The sequence below is a fragment of the Erinaceus europaeus genome, chromosome 19 (genome assembly GCF_950295315.1).
Source record: "Erinaceus europaeus chromosome 19, mEriEur2.1, whole genome shotgun sequence".
Taxonomy (NCBI): Eukaryota; Metazoa; Chordata; class Mammalia; order Eulipotyphla; family Erinaceidae; genus Erinaceus; species Erinaceus europaeus.
Window position 1 is genome coordinate 44,170,733 of NC_080180.1, and position 19,495 is coordinate 44,190,227.

General features: G+C 38.3%; 1 protein-coding gene across 8 annotated transcripts in view; it reads right to left on the reverse strand.

Moving 5' to 3' along the window:
* Positions 1–19,495, reverse strand: part of RAPGEF2 (Rap guanine nucleotide exchange factor 2) — a 269,320-nt gene that overhangs the window by 123,692 nt on the left and 126,133 nt on the right. For 7 of the 8 annotated variants that reach the window (XM_060178881.1, XM_060178878.1, XM_060178879.1 and 4 more), the window contains exons 5-6: positions 3,484–3,559; positions 929–1,096 (exon numbers count right to left, since the gene is read on the reverse strand). In XM_060178881.1, coding sequence (XP_060034864.1) covers positions 929–1,096; positions 3,484–3,559 — 244 coding nt within the window. Of the gene's footprint in view, positions 1–928; positions 1,097–3,483; positions 3,560–10,997; positions 11,122–19,495 lie in introns of those variants that run through there. The other variant, XM_060178882.1, reaches the window with a different exon arrangement.

Sequence of the window (19,495 nt, forward strand, 5' to 3'; positions counted from 1 at the left end):
GTAATTTTAAATATATGTGTGTATATCTACCTTGTGTGTTTTATATTTATACTTATTCACAAAGTGAAAAAATAATAAGAAATGTAAAGCAGTTGCCACTTACCTTAGAATTAACTTCATGGAAAATAAGAACTTTTAATGGTACTGTAATTATGGCTAGGCCATCTAAAAATAAGTATCTAATATTCATCTAGTATCTAAATATAAGAACTATCAGCTATTTTCTTTTTGGAAATAGAAACTCTCAAATATGACTGTGTATTAGATTGGCCATTGGAGACAAATGGACAGTGCAACTAAGCATTCTATGATAGAAAAATAAAGTTGTAAAATTGATTATATTGGAGTCATATACAAAGCAACTGGTTTCTTCAAACAAAAGTGCTTCATCTAAAACTTATGAAAGAAACAGCAATCAAGTGGGCTTGATAGCATTTAATGGGATATGTGAACCTATTAGAAATACATCAAGCCAACTTTATATTAAGATTTTTTAAATTCATTTAAGAACATGCTTATCTCACGGTTTTGTAACAGTAAGAAAATGACATGTAAATTTCATATACACATTTTTTTAAAATTAGAAACAGGTAAACACCAGTCACTGGGGTGAAAAGAAAGACTACAATTTTAAATTAAGTAAAAATTTAAACAAAAATTTTAAATATTCCTATTTACAACTGAATGTCTTCATCATAAAGCTGATACTCTGAATTTAAAGAAAGAATGTTAAGCACTACCTACTGATACCTTATTCAAACCTCTTAAGAATGATTCGTGCATGTTTCCAGCATTGCCTACACTTTGGATAGTAAGAACAGCAGAAGAAGAAACAGCTCGTAAAAGATAGAATGTCTCAATGTCTTTTCACAAAGCCCCCCACCCCCCCCACCAAAAAAAGCTAAAATAACATGCCTTCATAACTTACCGTATGATAGCCTCGAGGCAAAGGTGGTTTTCCCACAGGATAAGGATCCACGGTGTCAATAATTGTTTGTCTTTCACCTTTCTGGTTGATTTTTCTAAATCTCCTTCGAGACTGTCGATGAGAAGCTTGGCGCTGAAAATATTCTTCATTTTCATCCATATAGTCCACCTGGGGTGGAAAAATAAAACCTAAATCTTCATGTTTTCAAATATAACATTCTATCTTAGGAAACAAAATCAAACTTACAGATACTCCACATTCCTTCATTTTGCAAAGACATTAATAGCCAAACCAGACAGACTTTTTCAGTGTTTGGAACTTCTCTGGAACTAATTGGCTTTGAGTAATTTTTCTTTTATGAAGAGGCATTTTCAGTTCCACTTAGGACAATATGGGTAACTCTTGAATTTCCTGAAGTTTCAAAGGGAAGGATATTTTCAGTAGTCTTTGTACTGATTTTTTAGTGAAAGATCTCACAGGATACATTATCACATTATGAAAGCAAGTGCCCCATTGTCTTAACAAAGACACTGAAAAAAATCTGATGTATATGAGTAAATCTGCAAAAACCCCCAAATCCCAAATGATTCAAACAGGACTGTCAACAGAATGACCAATAAATTATCTAAGGGTTTCTCTTCCTACTTTTGCTACATGGATTCAGTTTCTTTTCTTTCTTTCTCCCTTCATAAGCAGTGCTGTTTTGAAGACAAATTTCCTCATTGTAGGCGAAGACAGATTTCCTCATTTTAGGCTTTTAGAAACTCTGTTGAATGGACTAACAGAATTTAAGTTATATTAGAATAATCCTCATCAGACCTATCTAGTAAAAATGTGACTGCTCACAAGAGGCACATTTAAATTCTAAGATTATTTTCACATAGTCAGACCTAGAAGTTTGTATAATTCAAAGTTTAAATCTTCAAGGAATTTTGAAAATCAAGTCTTTTAGAGATATTAAAAAAAAAAAAAAAACCGCTAGCAGAGTCCCAAAATCTACAGTACTTTTCAAGATCTATTGCAGAAAAGATCTATGTATTTATCTGTTGTTTTCTGATTCTAGCTTGTATTGAAGAGTAGATTTGTGAAATATACCAAAAGTTTTTAAACTTGCTTTGACAAGGAAATTCCCATCTGAAGAAATTTCTTTTCTCCATCATCAGGGAAATAACACCACCACTCTAAAAATACTTATGGTCATCTATGAGCTATTTGGTTAAATGTGAATAAAGTTTAGGCTATCATTTACTTTCTGGTTCCTTCCCTGATAGGCTGGTGGGTGAAAAGTAAAGACAAACTATCAGTATTAGTGATTATCTATGTTGGGAACTTTTCATCCATCACATTTTCATTCATCACATTACTTTGGTGCAATACACCAACGCCAGTCCAAATTCTGCTTAGTGTTCTCCCATCTGATCTTGTTTTTCAACTTCTGTCTATGAGTGAGATCATCCCAAATCCATCCTTTTGTTTCTGACTTATCTCACTTAACATGGTATCTTTGAGCTCCATCCAAGATAAGATGAAAACAGTGAAATCACTATTTTTAAGAGCTGAGTAGTATCCCATTGTGTATATAGACCACACTTGCTCAGCTACTCATCTGTTGTTAGACACCTGGGTTGCTTCCAGATTTTGGCTGTTACAATTGTGTTGCTTGAACATAGGTATACACAAATCTTTTTGGATGGCTATGTTTGGTTTCTTAGAATATATCCCTCAGAGAGGAAATGCAGGGTCACAGGGTAGGTCTATTTGCTAGTATGCTTTAACATTGTATTTTGTGTCTGTCATACCTTATTGTTTTTAGTTTGTTTGTTGTGTTTGTTTTGTTTAATCACGTACACATAGAGTAGTGGAAAGTACTGAACTAAGAAGTAGAAGATGCCAAGTTCAATCCCCAGCACTGCATGTGCCAAAGTGATGCTCTAATTAGTGTCTGTGATGTCTGCCCCCTTTCTCTTTCATAGTTATTTTTAAGCAGCCTTAAATAAATCACACAATTACATTAAAATAAGTGATACTGATCTCAATAGCATATTTAAACAGTATACTAGACTCTACTTCCCTTCAACTAGGTAAAGGAATGGAAGGAGTTTGCTTTTGTTAACTGTTGCTTGACTACAGATGTATCTTACTTAATTCTAATCATTATTTAGGGAGCTAAAGTCTTTACTTTCAAAGATTATTTATACATGTCAAGCAACAAACATTAAAGTACTTGGCCCTTTTAAACCTTCCATCTTTTCCAGCTAGTTAAGTCCTATGAATAACTGCAAGATCGACTATTAACTCAAACCCACAATAAAAAGTTATGAAACATTTTTAAACTCATAAAACGTCTAATAAGAAGCCCTAGGAGTAATACAGTAGCTAAAGTTTGGACTCGCAGGCACTGATAATGCATACGCCAGAGTGATGCTCTGGTTCTCTCTCTTTTTCATAAGTAAATCCATTTTGAATATATATATGTGAAACAAATCTTTATGAAAGTACTTCTACTTCGTAAGGTTTTTTTTTGGGGGGGGGTGTCTTCACAGAAATATTCTTACCACAATCATTTCAGAAGGCTCTAGAACAATGCATTCACAGCCACGCCTAAAGCTTCCTGCAGAACGCTTGCCAAAGCTAGAAAGAAAGGGGGAAAAAAGATTAAGAAATATAAATGATGTATTGAAGCCAACCCGTCAGATAAATGGAAATTTAAAACAAAAACTTTTTTTTTAAAAAAAAGGACATACTGGGAAAGAGAAATGAAATGATCTTTAATCATTATTTATATAGAATCACTCAAATTCTCAAATCTCAGACAAACATGTAAAAAGAGCTACCAGCATGCTTGCAAATTAATAAAGAAATGTTAGTATGAATGCACTCTGCAATACAGTTTCAAGTAATTCCCAGTTGGATGAGAATTCACAATATTCAAAGTTGGGATGGCAAACTTTGAAAATTTCCAGAGAAAGTATAAAATTCAACTAGTTATCTTATATACTTAACCCAGGTTAAATATTTGCCTAAAATATACTATTTTTTCAAATCTTCAAATCAACTTAATCTGAAATTAAAAAAAAAGTAATCCAACTTAGTACTGTCTTACTTTAGCCCTAAAATAATTTATATGAATGTGCAAACTAAAAGGTGAACACTCAGCTCTAATCAATTGAAACAGTACCTTTCTCTATCTCTAGAAATCTCCATCTTAATACCAGAACAAGGATTTTTTTTTTTTTCTACAGCTGCATGTAAACTAAAGCCTGGCGAATCTGTTAGTCCTGGCATGTGCTAGCTAGGTACTAGCTATTCTTCCCAATTAACTAACCTAAAATTCTTCCTCTCCCTCCAGCTATCACTTTTAGGAACAACTTTTTTTCAGACAGAAAGAAAGAAGGACACCACAACACCAGAGCTTCCTTCAATGCAGTAGCAGCTGGCTTGAACAAAGTTAGTGTGCTATCCAAGCAAGCTATCTTGCCAACCCTGCAGACTATTTAAGAACCTGTCTTCAAGCCTGCAAAATAGTTTGCTTGGATAGTCTGTTTTGTCAACTGTGCAACCCAGGTTTGAGCCTAGCCTTTATCATGTGGGATTAAACTTTTCTTTCCCTCTCCCTCTCCTTCTCCCTCTCCCTGTCCTCTCTCTCTCTCTCTCTCTCTCTCTCTCTCTCTCTCTCTCTCTCTCACACACACACACACACACACACATTCTCTTATATTAAAAATCCCAGAGCAGTGAAGCCCAGTGACATACCCCTACCACCCCCCCAATAAAAAAACAACAAAAAAGAACCCACTATTTTCAGGGAAAAATTCTCCAAATAAGTATTTAATTAAGCATTTTTTTCCTAGTTAGACATTTTGAGTGACTCCTATGTTCTTTAAGTAACATATTTTACAATTATCATTACTTTTATAAGTGGCTCCCCACCTGCATGGGAGTCGCTTCACAGGCGGCAAAGCAGGTCTGCAGGTGTCTTTCTTTCTCTCCCCCTCTTTGCCTCCCCCTCCTCTCTCCATTTTTCTCTGTCCTATCCAACGACGACAGCAATAACAATAATAATAATAATAGCAACAATGAACAATAAGGGCAACAAAAGGGGGAAAAATGGCCTCCAGGAGCAGTGGATTCATAGTGCAGGCACCGAGCCGAGCGATAACCCTGGAGGCAAAAAAAATAAATAAATAAATAAACATGTAACAGTTGGGAAGATGGCTAAGTGAGTATAGCCCAGGATTTGCATGCCTGAGGCCCTGGGTTCTATCCCTGCACTGCATATGCTACTGTTGCTTTGCACTCTCACTTACATGTGCTCTCTCCCTCACTCCTCACTCTCATTAAATAAATTAAGTGCATCAGTCCCCAGCACTACTAGCAACCTGCAGTGAGTGATGCCATGATCAAAACAAAACCTACTATAAACATATTTGTTGAAAAAGAACCTAGAGACAGGTCAAGAATGCCACTGCTTGGTGTGATCAATGACAGCTCTTCTTGGCTCTCTCACAGAAATGATTCACTCAATTTACAAGCCATCGGCTATAAGATAGGGATGAATTAAGAGAGCAATGAAAAATGGCTGGCTGGAAATATACTGAGTCCACAAAAGAGCTTTGATTCTTTCAAACAATATGTAACTGAGAGTATGTAAATAGTACTTTTTTACTAAGTTTTCAAATGCTCATGAGCATATTCTATAAAAATACATTTTAAAAAATTCATTTCAGGAGTCGGACAGTGAGTTAAGCACAGGTGGCACGAAGCACAAGGACCGGCCTAAGGACCCCCCAGCTCCCCACCTGCAGGGGAGTCGCTTCTCAGGCTGTGAAGCAGGTCTGCAGGTGTCTATCTTTCTCTCCCCCTCTGTCTTCCCCTCCTCTCTCCATTTCTCTCTGTCCTATCTAACAACGATGACATCCATAACAACAACAATAATAAACTACAATAACAATAAAAAACCAAGGGCAACAAAAGGGAAAATAAATTTAAAAAATTAAAAATTTCATTTCTAGAATATAAGTATAGTTTGCTTTTTTAAAGGAGGGGACACTGGCTACCAGGTAGAGATTCATAAAAGATAAAAATCCTCCATGAGAGACATTAAAAAGAGTACATACAAAGTCATAAGAAGGGGCCAGGCAGTGGCACATCTGGTTAAGTACACACACTACAGTGCCAAGGACCTGGGTTCAAGCCCCTGGTCCCACTTGCAGGAGGAAAAGCTTCACAAGTGGTAAAGCAGGGCTGCATGTGCCTCTCTGTCTATTTCCTTCTCTATTTCCTCTCCTCCTATCAATTTCTCTCTGCCTCTATCCAATAATAAATTCAATTAAATTAAAAGATTAAAATCAGTAAGAATAAAATACAATTCATTCTAGAAAGGTTTCTGTCCTATAAATTATTATTTTACTTTCCTCTAAGCCATTTTTTAAATTTTATGGTTAATAGTGGTTTACAATATTATAAGATTACAGGGTATATAATTTTTGTGCATGCAAGCAAGTAGATGTTAAAGAGCCCAGTATGCATGATGAAATATTATGTGAAAAGCAAACAAGTGTACACAGCGATTAATGACATTAAACAATAGCAGGGTCACATGTTTCACATAGTAAATGAAACCGGCTTCAGAGACATTATCACAGTAAGAGAATAAAGGTAGCCCAGTGGACAAAGGACTTTCTCAATAACTCAAGCATGAGGCCCAGAGTTTGATCACCAGCATCATATGTGCTAGAGTGACACTCTGATTCTTTTCTCTCTCTTTCTCTAGTTAATAGATGAATAGAATTTTTAAAAGGATAATCAAGTCACACCTTAAAGGATGGATCAACTATGAAAGAATTAAAAAATAAAAATTATTTTACACATCCTAATAGAATAGCACACAAATCTTTGATAGAAAGGTATGTAGGGGAGAAACCACAAACTAAAAAGATCCCAACAAAAAAGTAAAGGGAATCCAAAGGGCTTTTTATAAGATATGGGGCACTAATTCAAATAAATTTAGTCTTATTAATAGTAGCTGGAGGTTCGCATTATTTGAGTTTCAACTTCTCCTAAGATCATGATTTAGAAAATGCTACAGATGATTAAAGAAGAATTTTGTTAACTCAACAGTGTACCTATAATCTTTAAGCATTTAAACAAAATCAGAAATAGGTGGGATGCATTGGATCGACCTTCTCGTGGTGCATCCCATGAGTACCCATTCACTGGGGAAACTGACGATCCTTCCTAGCCGACTGAATCCACATGGATCCCAGTCACTTTCAAAGCCAGCAATAAGCAGCTCCTGACAGCTTTCAACCTGACGCTGTTGACTGGCTATGGAAGAAGGGCAAACGCTAGAAGAAGAAGAAATAGGTAAGAATTGTTCCAGCTGATATGACCATTCTCCAGTTTTCTTTAGTCCTATTCTCAGAAGTGAATACTTAGTCCTATCAAAAAAAAATTTTTAAGGGACTACTTGGGGTCCGGTGGTGGCGCACCTGGTTAAGTGCACACATTATAGTGTGCAAGGACCCAGGTTTGAGCCCCCAACCCCTGCTTGAAAAGTAAGGGGGAAAACTTTGTAAATGGTGAAACAAGTCTGCAGGTGTCTCTCTCCCTCTCCTATCGGCTGTCTCTCTCAAATAAATAAATAAATAAATATTTTAAAAAAAACTTTTAAAGTAAGGGAATACTCTACTCAACAGATTAAGCACAATCCATGTGGAAATGAAAGGGTCTCTAATCAATTTAAAAAAAAAGTTTTCTTTAGGTTCTAAGATTCAAATATTTTTATTTCAAAATTTACAGCAAATCAGCAGTAGTCAAAAGGTGCCAATTCTGGCTTGTAAAACTTTCCCTCTGCAGATGGGGACTAGAGGTTTGAACTTGGGTCCTTTGCACACTGTATGTAACATGTGTGCTCAACCAGGTGTGCCACCACCTGGCCCCTCTTGCATTCTCTTATAACTTTTCATATTCAATAACAAATTCTAGAGTTTATTAAGTTTGGAATTTTATTAATGTTGTTTTAGGGAATGAATTCAGTGACTCACTACTTTTAAATGCATGCTACTATTAAATGTCCTCCCTGGTGTAAATTTTGTATCCTCTCTTTTTAAGAGAGAAAAAGAGAGACAGAGAGAGAGAAAAGATGCCTCAGCACCTACTGCTGGGGCTTGAATACAGACCTAGACACGCAGCATGTGTGCTCTAAGTAAGCTATCTCCTGGCCCAAGCTTGCCGTTATAAAGACTCATTCCAGACCTCGTTGGCAATACTATTTTGGTATCAAATTTACTCATAAAGCAACATCCCAATGATACAAATAACAGAGCTTTGTTGAAAGGTGGCTTCTTAGAGGCTCACTCGCTACAAGGCTGAGCCGACTAAAGGCAAATCAGCTTTTGTAACTCAGAAGGCAATTCAAATTAAGTAAATTTACAAATGACCATCAAGAGCTTGCGGGTTACCCCCTGAATAGTCAAAGATCTGAATGTCAAATCTATAAAAACCCAGCCTCTTCAAGCAGCTGCTGCCAGTACTTCAACCAGCAGAGCAACTACTTTGAAAGGTCACTCACTCAAAATGCCACATACCAAAATAAACAAAGATATTTTTTATGTTTAGGCTTCATATTAAAATGGGCATTGTTTGCTTTTTAACTCTGACTTGAAATATTTTTAAAAATTAATTCAAGCCTCCTAGTACTTTCAGTCTATTGTGTATATCTAAGTATATGCATGTGTGAAAGATAAAAATGTGTGTGAGGTACTTTTTTTGGCCACCAGGATTATTGCTGGTTCTCAGTGACTGCATGACCAATCCACAGCTCCTGGTGGCCATTTATACCTTATTCTTTATTTGATAGGACAGAGAAAAATTGAGAGAGGAAAGGAGATATAGGAGAGACAGACATCTGCAGACAGACACGTCATGATTATGACGCTTCCCTCTACAGGTGGGGAACAGCGGGTTGAACCCAGGTCCTTGAACATGGTACCATGTGCCTTTAACCACTGCCTGGCCCCCATAAGTGACTTTCAAAAGTAAGAAAGACACAGGTAACAAATATCAATGAAACTTGAATTATTATAAGTTGGCCCTTTTTATACTAGATACCAGCTAGCAACAGAAGACCATAAAATCAAAGAAATAGGAATAGACAGGTGTTGTATATATATATATTTTAGGAATAGTAACAGTTTGAAATTTTAATTACTATACTCTAAGTTCCTCTAGGTTGTATTATATAAATACACTATACAGCTACTAATCAGTCAATCTCAATGTAATTTCATTATGTCCTAATAACTCTACATTGCACAAAGATGACAACTCAAGAGTGAAACACATTCACTCTCAGACAAGCTATTGTTCACTGAGCTTTTTTAAAAAAAAAAAAAAAAATTTAAACTTTCAACAAACACCGAATGAAAAAACTACTTGCAGCACAGCTGATTACTACAAAATGGTTATGCATAACCTATTTAGGAATAGTCGTCTCGGCTGGAGGTACACAATATAATGGTTATGCAAAGAGATTCTCATGCCTGAGGCTCTAAAGTCCCAGGTTCAATCCCCAGCACTGCCATAAACCAGAGCAAAGCAGTGCTCTAGTTAAAAAATAAATACATATTTTTTTAAAGTGGGGGCTCAAAAATATTTTTTCGTACTCCAGATTTTCATTCCCATTTCACCAATGGTTTTGTACAACACAAATGGAAATTCAAAATTTACAAGTTATTCCTCAAATTGAAATACACGACTTAAATTATTTTACAGGTGCAAAGCGCAATTACTGAATAGTAATACAAAAAATATGTAGGCCAGAAAAAAAAATACTAGGGAGCAATTTTCCTTCTACCTCACATCAAATAGAGAAAAAGTTTAGTAGCTTGCTAAACAATAAGAAAGCACAGATGTTTGAGTATAGTCTTACCTAGCTTTCCCAAGTACCTGCAGGTAACGTCACACAGGACAGTGGTGCAGTCTCATGATTTGGTGGAGTGATTCTGTCTTAAGTTTCAGCGGCCACATTTTTCCCCACCCAACATTAGTCAGGAGCACTTTTGACCAGAGCAAGTTTCCATGCAAGGCCATTACTGAGCACAGAAGCCTCTTCTGTCAATGTCCCCCAACTTGCCCTTTCTGTGGGCCCCCACATTCTTGCTGTGCGTCAGAACTCCCCAGCGGAATGCAATTCCTCAGTAGTGGAATGTAAACTTATTCATGTCAAGCTATACACAGCAAGCAAACCAAGATATTATACTGATGATGGGCATTCCTAATGTACAAAATGACTTAAAAATTCTATATTCAAAGATGATCAGTTTTCCACACCTTCATTTCTAGAAAATGACAGTGAATTTTACTTTCAAAAAAAAAAAAAAAAAAAACTAAGTAACTGCCGATGCTCTAAAATCAAAGTCCATTTAGTCTAGGGTTTTCTAAAGAGGGGAAAATTCACATAACGGTATCTTTAAATAACAGTGACAGTAAATATTAAGAAATCTAACTGCTGCTGCCATCGATTTCCAGTCCACAAAATCAGTAAAATATTTAGGAACTTAGTTTGGAAGAGGAAACTGGATTAAAAGACTTGAGAAGTATTTTCCCCCTAGTGTCTTTTCCTCACTATTTTAACAGCAACAGCAATGAAAAAAAAGTAGATATTGGAAACAAAAGCAATCACACCAAGTACATATAAATTATGTATATGAAAAGTACAACTGTTTTTTAAAGCATGCTCTTTAAGAGGCTCATTATTTCAGAACTATCTGAAGAACTAAACAGACAGTATCACCAGATTTCTTTCACGGCTCATTTAGAATATTCCAACAACCACACCACCCCGGTACAACATCACAAAGATTTGCCCCTCTGTGCACAATCTTCACAATAAACTTTTGCTTATAAAGATAGAGCATGAGGAAAAACGGACAAGTAAAGGGGTCATAGCTGTGCTTTCTGCTCTGTGTTTGTTCATTCTCAGTAGTAGCCTGGTGTCAGTTTTAACAACAGCTAGGGATTTGACATTTGTCATTAACATTTTGATCCCTTTAAAAACAGATCTGACCTGCACTGTCTTCAAGACCTGTGAAGTTCCAGTAACAGCAAGAGTGCTGCCACCTTCTATAAGAGCTCTTTCCTCTGCAGCACTCCCCCATGTCCCGTGTGATTTCTCCCAGTGAGTCCATGCGGCTGTAGCCTGTGTGGAGCCAACATTCCTTCTGATGGCCAATTTCCTGCTTCAATGACCCGCCCACCCCTCCTGTCTGCAGTTACTTGTTACGTATGTTGTATGGGCACTGTTTCCGCATACCAGTCTCATGACCTCAGCAGCTGCCTGACAGCACTCTTTATCAATTTCTATTAATTCATTATCTACTCTCTTGTACATCAAGGGCAAGGAGAGGAGTCTGCAATGGCTGCTCTCCTATGAGTCTTCAAGGTCAAATGTGTGGATGTGCTCAGCAATGCAATTCTGTTATTAAATTTTGCCCAAGCTGTACTACACACACGTTGCTCTCCGCAATAAGGGATGCCACCTGGATTGAGGGAATTGTCATGGAAAAGACTAGCATAGTTTTAAATCAAAACAGCATGGGGAAAGTTGGAAGAGGCTGCTTTTGCTCTTTGTTTTTCCCCTCAGGAAGGGGGGGGGGGGGAGAGGTGGATCTTACCTCAGCAGTACTGGGGTGAAGAGAGCAAGTAGTTTTTCTCTTTTGCCACATTCTAAACCAGCAAAGGGCAGTGGTGTGGTGATGACTCCACTTTGGTGGTGTCTGTCCTCGTGACCGAAATGCTGGAGAACAGCTCAGCTAAATCGATCTGCTGCTATCAGTCTACACAGTGACACAAGCAGGTCTCTGCTGATCACAGTGCTTTCTACCCAGATGGCAGCGGATCTGTTTGTATCAAAGTTATGGTCCATAACAGCTTTCCCCTTCAGCAAGTAGACACATGCCTTATCCAAAATGCCTTTGTTAAGTGCTCACTGTTTCACTGTGCAGGGCTCGCCATGTTGAACATGAAAGGAAGCTTAGCTCTAACATTTCCTCCAAAAACAACTGACTTTTCTAAAAATCATTAAGTGGTTAAATGACCAATTTTCTAAAAATGAATAAATAATAACTAATCAAACGGTGAAACTTGCTGTTGGGGAAGCTGGGAGAAGATTAATTCAAACGGATGTTGAGATTGGTCCTAAACCCAGTAAGAGCCTCGACAGATTTCTGGAATTAAACTACGTCTCAAGCATGACAACCCTACATCTACTGATTCTATAAAATTTTATATGAGTGGCATCAAAATCCAGGCACCAGTCTCCCCAAAATCTGACATAAGCCATAGAAGATGTGTCTTTGTAAGTCAGAGTGTAAGAAAAATTCAGGCCGCATGAGTACACTGTGTTGATAATTATCAGAAACTAAAAAAAAATTTCATCAAAAGGAGAAGCATAAAGTCACACCTGTGTGTAATTTCTTATAAAGATATAAAGTAATAAATATTTATTTATTTAACAGATCTGTGAAATGTGGTGCTGTGCATGGAGCATGCTAGCTGTCGGACTCAGGTAAAAACTAGTAAAGCCTTGGACCCCTTGGAATATATCTAAAATAGACCTACTAGCTTTTTCCAAAAAGGAGAAACCCAGATCTTCATCTGCAATATTCTTGCCTTTAGGTTCATGATTAGTCAACAACTTGTTCTGCCTTATACCTTAACTGTTTTTCAACCACCAGGTTTCAGATAATACTATGATGCCAGCCTGACTTCCCTGGGCAGATGATCCCACTAATGTGTCCTGGAGCCTTGCCTCCCCAGAGCCCTGCCCCACTAGGGAAAGAGAGGGAGTCAGGCTGAGAGTATGGATCAACCTGCCGACACCCATGTTCAGTGGGGAAGCAATTACAGAAGCCAGACCTTCCACCTTCTGTACCTCATAATGACCCTGGGTCCATACTCCCAGAGGGATAAAGAATAGGAAAGCTATCAAGGTATCAAGGGAGGGGATGGGATACGGAGTTCTGCAGAATTGTATCTCCTCTTATCCCATGGTCTTGTCAATATTTCCATTATACACACACACACACACACACACACACACACACACACACACACACACACACACACCAACACCATTCCCACCACCAAAGGGCTGTGTCCCATCTCTTTACCCCCTTAACCCCCCTATCCCCACCCCTGTGAAGCTAAACATCTATTCTCACCCTCCACCCAGAGATTTTTTTACTTTGGTGACTTTTTCCAAACTCAGTCATATATTTCCATTCATATATTTCTAGTCATATATTTTCATTTTATAAATAAATTAAAAAATGTTTAAAAATGAATCAGATCATAGGGAGTAGATAATAGACTGGTTAGATAGCAAAGAGACTCTCATTCCTGAGGATCCGAAGTCCCAGGTTCAATCCCCTACACCTGCACCTGCCCCACCATAAGTCAGAGCTGAGCAGTGTTCCAGTTAAAAAAAATTTAAAAGTAAATAAATAAATTTAGGGGCCAGGGAGTGATGCACCTGATTATGTGCGCACATTACAGTGCACAAGGACCCAGGTTCAGGCCCCTGGTCCCCATCTGCAGGGGGGAAGCTTCACAAGTGGTGAAGCAGAGTCATAGGTGTCTCCCTCCCTCTCTCCCCCTTCCCTCTCAATTTCTCTCTGTATCTCAATCTAATAATAAATAAATGATTTTTAAAAAGTGAATCAGATCTAAATAGTTATATCTATTCAAACTCCCATATTTTATGCAAGAAAATTATGAGAAGACCCTTATGACATCAGGTTTAGAAAAAAAAAAAATCCTAAGCAGAACAGCAAAACAACCTAGGAAAGAAAACAACGGCATAAGTAAACTTCATTAAAGTGAAAAGTTTATTTATATAAGTTTTGTCATCAGCAGGGCTTCATAGCTCTGACATTCTGAGATAGAGAAAGGGAGCTGTGGCACTGGAGTTTCCCTCAGTGTGGTGGGCAGTGCCCAGGCTCAAACCTGAGTCCCACATAAATGGTACAGCATAGCAGGCACCTTCCCAGATGAGCTACACTGCTGGGGCTCAGAAAGCTTATAAACTTACAAAACACAGTTAAGGGTGAGGAGATACTGTGCACATCTTATTATCATGAGTGATGTCTTGGGTTTAAGTCCCAATACATGACACCCAGGGAAGCTCCAAATAGTTGAATAGTTGTTGTTGTTGTTGTTGTGTGTGTGTGTGTGTGTGTGCGCGCGCACGCACATGCATGTGTTTCTCTACTTAAAAAAAGTGTTCAAGGAGCTTGGTGGTGGCACAGTGGGTTAAGCACACATGGTGCAAAGTGCAAGGACCGGCTTAAGGAACCTGGTTCGAGTCCCCAGCTCCCTACCTGCAGGGGGGGTCACTTCACAAGTGGTGAAGCAGGTCTGTAGGTGTCTTATCTTTCTCTCCCTCTCTCTGTCTTCCCCCTCTTCTCTCCATTTCTCTCTATCCTATCCAACAACAGCAATGGCAACAACGGCAGTAACAGTAACAAAGGCAACAAAATGGGTAAAACAGCCTCCAGGAGCAATGGATTCATAGTGCAGGCACCAAGTCCCAGCAATAATCCTGGAGGGGTAAAAAAAAAAAAAAAAAAGGTGTTCAAATACCGGCCAGGGAACAATAGAATTGTGTGTGTATGAGGCCCAGTACCACAAATATTAACGAGAACAATGCAACTAGTGGAAAACAGTACAGAACGCAAGCTTTTTAGAAGAGTACTTTTGCAAAATACAGTCAACAAAGGAATTGTACAGAGGGCACATAAAAAAGCTTAAAAATATTTTTTAAATGAGATAATCAACTCAGTTTACTTAGTAATTTCTAATTAAGAAAAAATAAATACTGGACTACTGTTTCAACAAATACATAGTAGAAATTGAGCCTGTATCAGTGTCCAGTGTTGGATGAGATGTAAAGCCATTAGTACACTCCAAATATCTCAGGCTCAAGCAGAATGAGAATGCAAACTGTTACAATGATAGAAACAGTGTTTCCTTACAGAGGAAGTTCCTTATCCACCTTCTACCATGTAACTCAGCAATTCTGCTTTAGGTTTTATTTTAAAAATAACAAGAACATTATGTCCACAAAAAGAGATGTTTGTGGTTCCTGAATGGTCACGGAAACAAACAAAAACTGGAAACAACCCAAGCTGTCTTTTTCACATTGAAGTTCTATAAGAGTAATGCGATCTTGCTTAAGAATTTGATAGGATTTATGAAACCCAGAATTCACTTTGTGTTAAGACTCAGCAATAAATTATATAGCTGCGTCAAAACAGACCTTGAAGTAATTCTACACTGCAACAGACAGCGAAACAAAATGTTAGTTGTTGTTATTGTTTTCCTTTTTAACATATAAACATCTCTGTGTTTTTGTTTCTGTATCCTCCTTGCCTTTTCTCTCCAAAGCTTTCAGATCTGTAAGCTGCTGCAGCTCTCCCTATCAGGGCATGCATTACAACACCTGAAGTCAAAAAAGATTCTTTTCAACTGGGCTAGTGATCCAGCTAGTAGTTCCCTTCAGGCTTGGTTATAGTTGCTAACTGGGCTTATAGACAAAAGAGGAGATACAGTAAATGATATTTCCCCTTGTTGAAGTTGCATGTCTGGGGGGTCAACCACAAGTCCTCACATACATGACAGACTGCGCTCTACCAGGTGAGCTATTTCATGCTCCATGTGACATTTTATACTAATCAGAAAGTACATAACTCCTATACAGTCACTGATGTGTGGCAAAAGTAGTGACATCTAAAGAAACCAGTATTTATTCTTTTGAACCTGTATGTCATACTCTAGTAGTAAAGTTTTAAAACTATGTTATATTTAAATTTTAACATAAAAAGTGATGCTTATAAAGTATTCATGTTTCAATGTCAAGTAGTTCCTAATTCTTGAAGGATTTTAAAATAGTTTTCAGTATATCTAAAAAATTAACATGAATATACAATACAAAGGTTATTTCTCTTCTCTTATTTTTACTTTTTGTGAGAGGAGACAAAAAGAGAGGCCACAATACCTCTCACTCTTCAATGGAAGAAGTCATTTTCTTTAACATTTAAAATGTATGGTTTTGGGAATGGGCAGGGATGCTCCCAGTTGAGTGCATGTTACCATACCCAAGGACACGGGTTCAAGGCTCCAGTCCCCACTCTTAGAGAAGGCTTGCAAGTGGTGGAGCAATGCTTCAGGTGTGTCTCTTTCTCCCCCACTATATCCCCCTTCCCACTCGGATTTGTCTTTATATAATAAATAAATGAATACTAAAATTAAAATGTATAGCTGTATTTCCTTTTTAAAAAGAGAGGGACCTGAACTGAGTACTGGAAATGTTAGTTTTAATACATTTCATTTCCACTGAGCATAAGTTGCTTCGGTTATCAAAACCCTCTTAACAATATCCTGATAGTTACGACTTCTATTAGTGTCCCAACTGCTTAAAGTAGGCTTCTTTAACAAAAGTGAATTTAGTTGCTCTACATTTCAAGATACCTGGAATTCACACAAGTGAAACACATCCCTCCAACATACCCCAAGTCCAAGATAATTGTAGAACAAAGATGGTGAATTACTTTATACTTAGCAGTTTACAATTTAAACTTCACAGAGGAAAACAATAGCTGTGTTTTGTTGACACACACATCAAATTTTAGTATGATAGTACTTAACTTTCTCCAGAGAAATACAAACACCCCTGCAAATATGGACTCTAATGGCAAGTCCTAATTTCTAACATTTCTGTTCTACTAACACTCTCATTACAAGAATCCTAAATTACAAACTGCCTGACTGAAATCGTCAAGCATCAGATGACCTGCAACAGTACATCAAGTATAAACATGAATACATCAGAGCCTCCTCTTTAAGTCTACTTACTTTCTTAAGACACTACCAATGCCAGTATCCCAAGGACTATGGAAGCTTGCACTTATATGTACAGCACATCTGTGCAGTTGTAGTTATAGCAACCAAATTCCCAATTTGACCCAACAGTTGAACTCTCTCTCTCTAGAGAACAGTAATGCTCTGTGCCTCAGGTATCGCCTCAGCATATAATTTAAAAGAGGCATAGTCTAAGTAATACTAATAATCATGTTAGTTTGCAAAGATGGTACATACCTAAGCAGAAGTATATCTCATAAGTGGGGGGGGGGGGGCTAGTATTTCTCATTCTAGCTTTCACATAGTTTTACTCTACACCTTCGAGAGACCCACCTTTTCCCAAATCTCACACAGGGTACATTTGCATCAAGTGCAGCTAAACTCTCCCTTCAGCAATACAAGCCAAGCTCCTATTTGCTCCACAATTTCATTTGCCTTATTTGGAACTCTTTCCCAGCATTTCCTTAAGATCTTTAACATATATCTTGACTTTATCTGTGCCGTGGGAATACCTGGACTCGTGACAACTGTAGGTAGGACAAGTAGAAATTAGATGATGTAAGACCCGAAGGAGTATGGCTAAGCTGATGAGGAGTGTGAGGATAGAGCAGAGGAGAATGAAAGAAAGATAATCACCAAACTAAGAGCATGTGAGGGGGAAAACAATTGGACAGTGAGATGAAAGAAAGAAAGAAAGAAAGAAAGAAAGAAAGAAAGAAAGAAAGAAAGAAAGAAAGAAAGGGAGAGAAGAAAGAAAGAAAGAAAGAAAGAAAGAAAGAAAGAAAGAAAGAAAGAAAGAAAGAAAGAAACGTTAAGGGCCAGCTGGTAGCACACCTGATTGCACATACTACAGTGTACAAGGACCCCTGGTCCTCAGGGAAAAAGCCCCACTAGAGGCAAGGCCGTGCTGTGGCTCTCTTTCTGCTTCCCTCTCTCTCCCCTCCCCCTCTCAGTTTCTCTCTGTCCTGTAAAATAAATTAAAGAAAAGACAAACATTTCGAGGGATCTCATGGTTTGGGTGGAAGTTTACTTTTTCACTCTTCCATCCCTTGTTCTGCTTCTACTTTTCACTGAAGGTGTGATGGCTGGAAATTAGCAGCTATCCTGCACTATGATGGGACCCTGGAAGCAGAGGCTTGTGCTAGCCTAAGCAGAGAGCACGCCAGTCAGGCCTTTCACTCTATGGTCCACAGTAATATTATAATAATATATAATCAAAGACCATCTGGTTCTTCTACATGAGGAAAAGTAACACATGTTGCACTTAATGTGACCAAAACCAATTGTGATAAATACACCAGATAGAACAAGACAGAACAATATCCAACAAGATACTGTTTGTCCTCTTGCCCCTCTTCTGTATCCCAGCATATATGGGTCAGCACCAACCCAATCTCATCCCTTCCCCCTGACTCGTCTCCTCTTTAATACGCGGACATTCAATCAAATCAAAATATCAAAGGAATATGCTAGCACAATATGGGTCAGCTCTTTTTAAAAGTGACTTTAAAGGGGTGAGATGAAAATATAACCCTGGGCTAATATTCTTCAACAAATTTCTACTAAATATATGCCTGCTATTGTGTAGACCCTGGAGAAACAAAGTAGAGTGATACAGCCCATGCCCTTGAAAGCATGTTACAACTTAGCACCAGCATAGAACGATTCTGATGGGAATACAAGAGAAGGATTCCCAAAGAATAAAATACACAGTCTTCCCAGGTGGATGAGTAGGAGTGGCAGTGACGGTGGTTTAAGAAGCTTGGGGAAGTGGTCCGGGAGGTGGCGCAGTGGATAAAGCATTGGACTCTCAAGCATGAAGTCCTTCCTGAGTTCAATCCCCGGCAGCACATGCACCAGAGTGATGTCTGGTTCTTTCTCTCTCTCTCCTTCTGTCTTTCTCATTAATTAATAAATAAAATTTTTTTTTTAAAAAAAGAATCTTAGGGAATGGTCTGCTTAGACCAGAGTGAGGGGAATGGAGTGGGTGAGTAGACAAGGTCTGAGAAATGACAGCAGGTTAGAGACATTCTTTCAGCTCTTTAATCCATCTCACCAAGGAGTCTGGATTTTACCTTCCGGGTTTAGAAGGCAAGTAAACAGGCTGGAGAGGTAGCACCAGCCTCCCAGAGGTAAGAAGCATGGCAGATGTCCATGCTTGAGGCACCAAAGGTCCCAGATTTAACCCATAACACTGCCAAAACTCAAAGCTGAACAGTGTTCTGGTTATAAATAAATCATCTAAGCTTATTATGCTAAGAATAACAAGGGCATTTTTTGGGTGGTGCCAGGGACATAAACCCAAGGCCTCTCACGTGCATGATACCTTCTAGGTGTGTGTGTGTGTGTGTGTGTGTGTGTGTGTGTGTGTGTGTGTGTGTGTGTAAAAATTTTAAGAGAAAAAGCACTGTTGTACCATCCCTGAAGTCCCACCTCCATTTTGGCCCTTAGTGTTATCCCTAGTGTCCTCATGCAGTACCAGAATGGGAGTTAGGGCTCACACGTGGAAGACAAGCCCTCTGCATGCTTAGCCCCCTACCAGGCTCCAACAAGAACAATGCTTATCAATACTGTGCTGAGGAAGAAGAACTGAAGGCAAGGAGGAAGTTAGTTTACTGGAATAAGTGACGCCTGAACAGAGGCAGC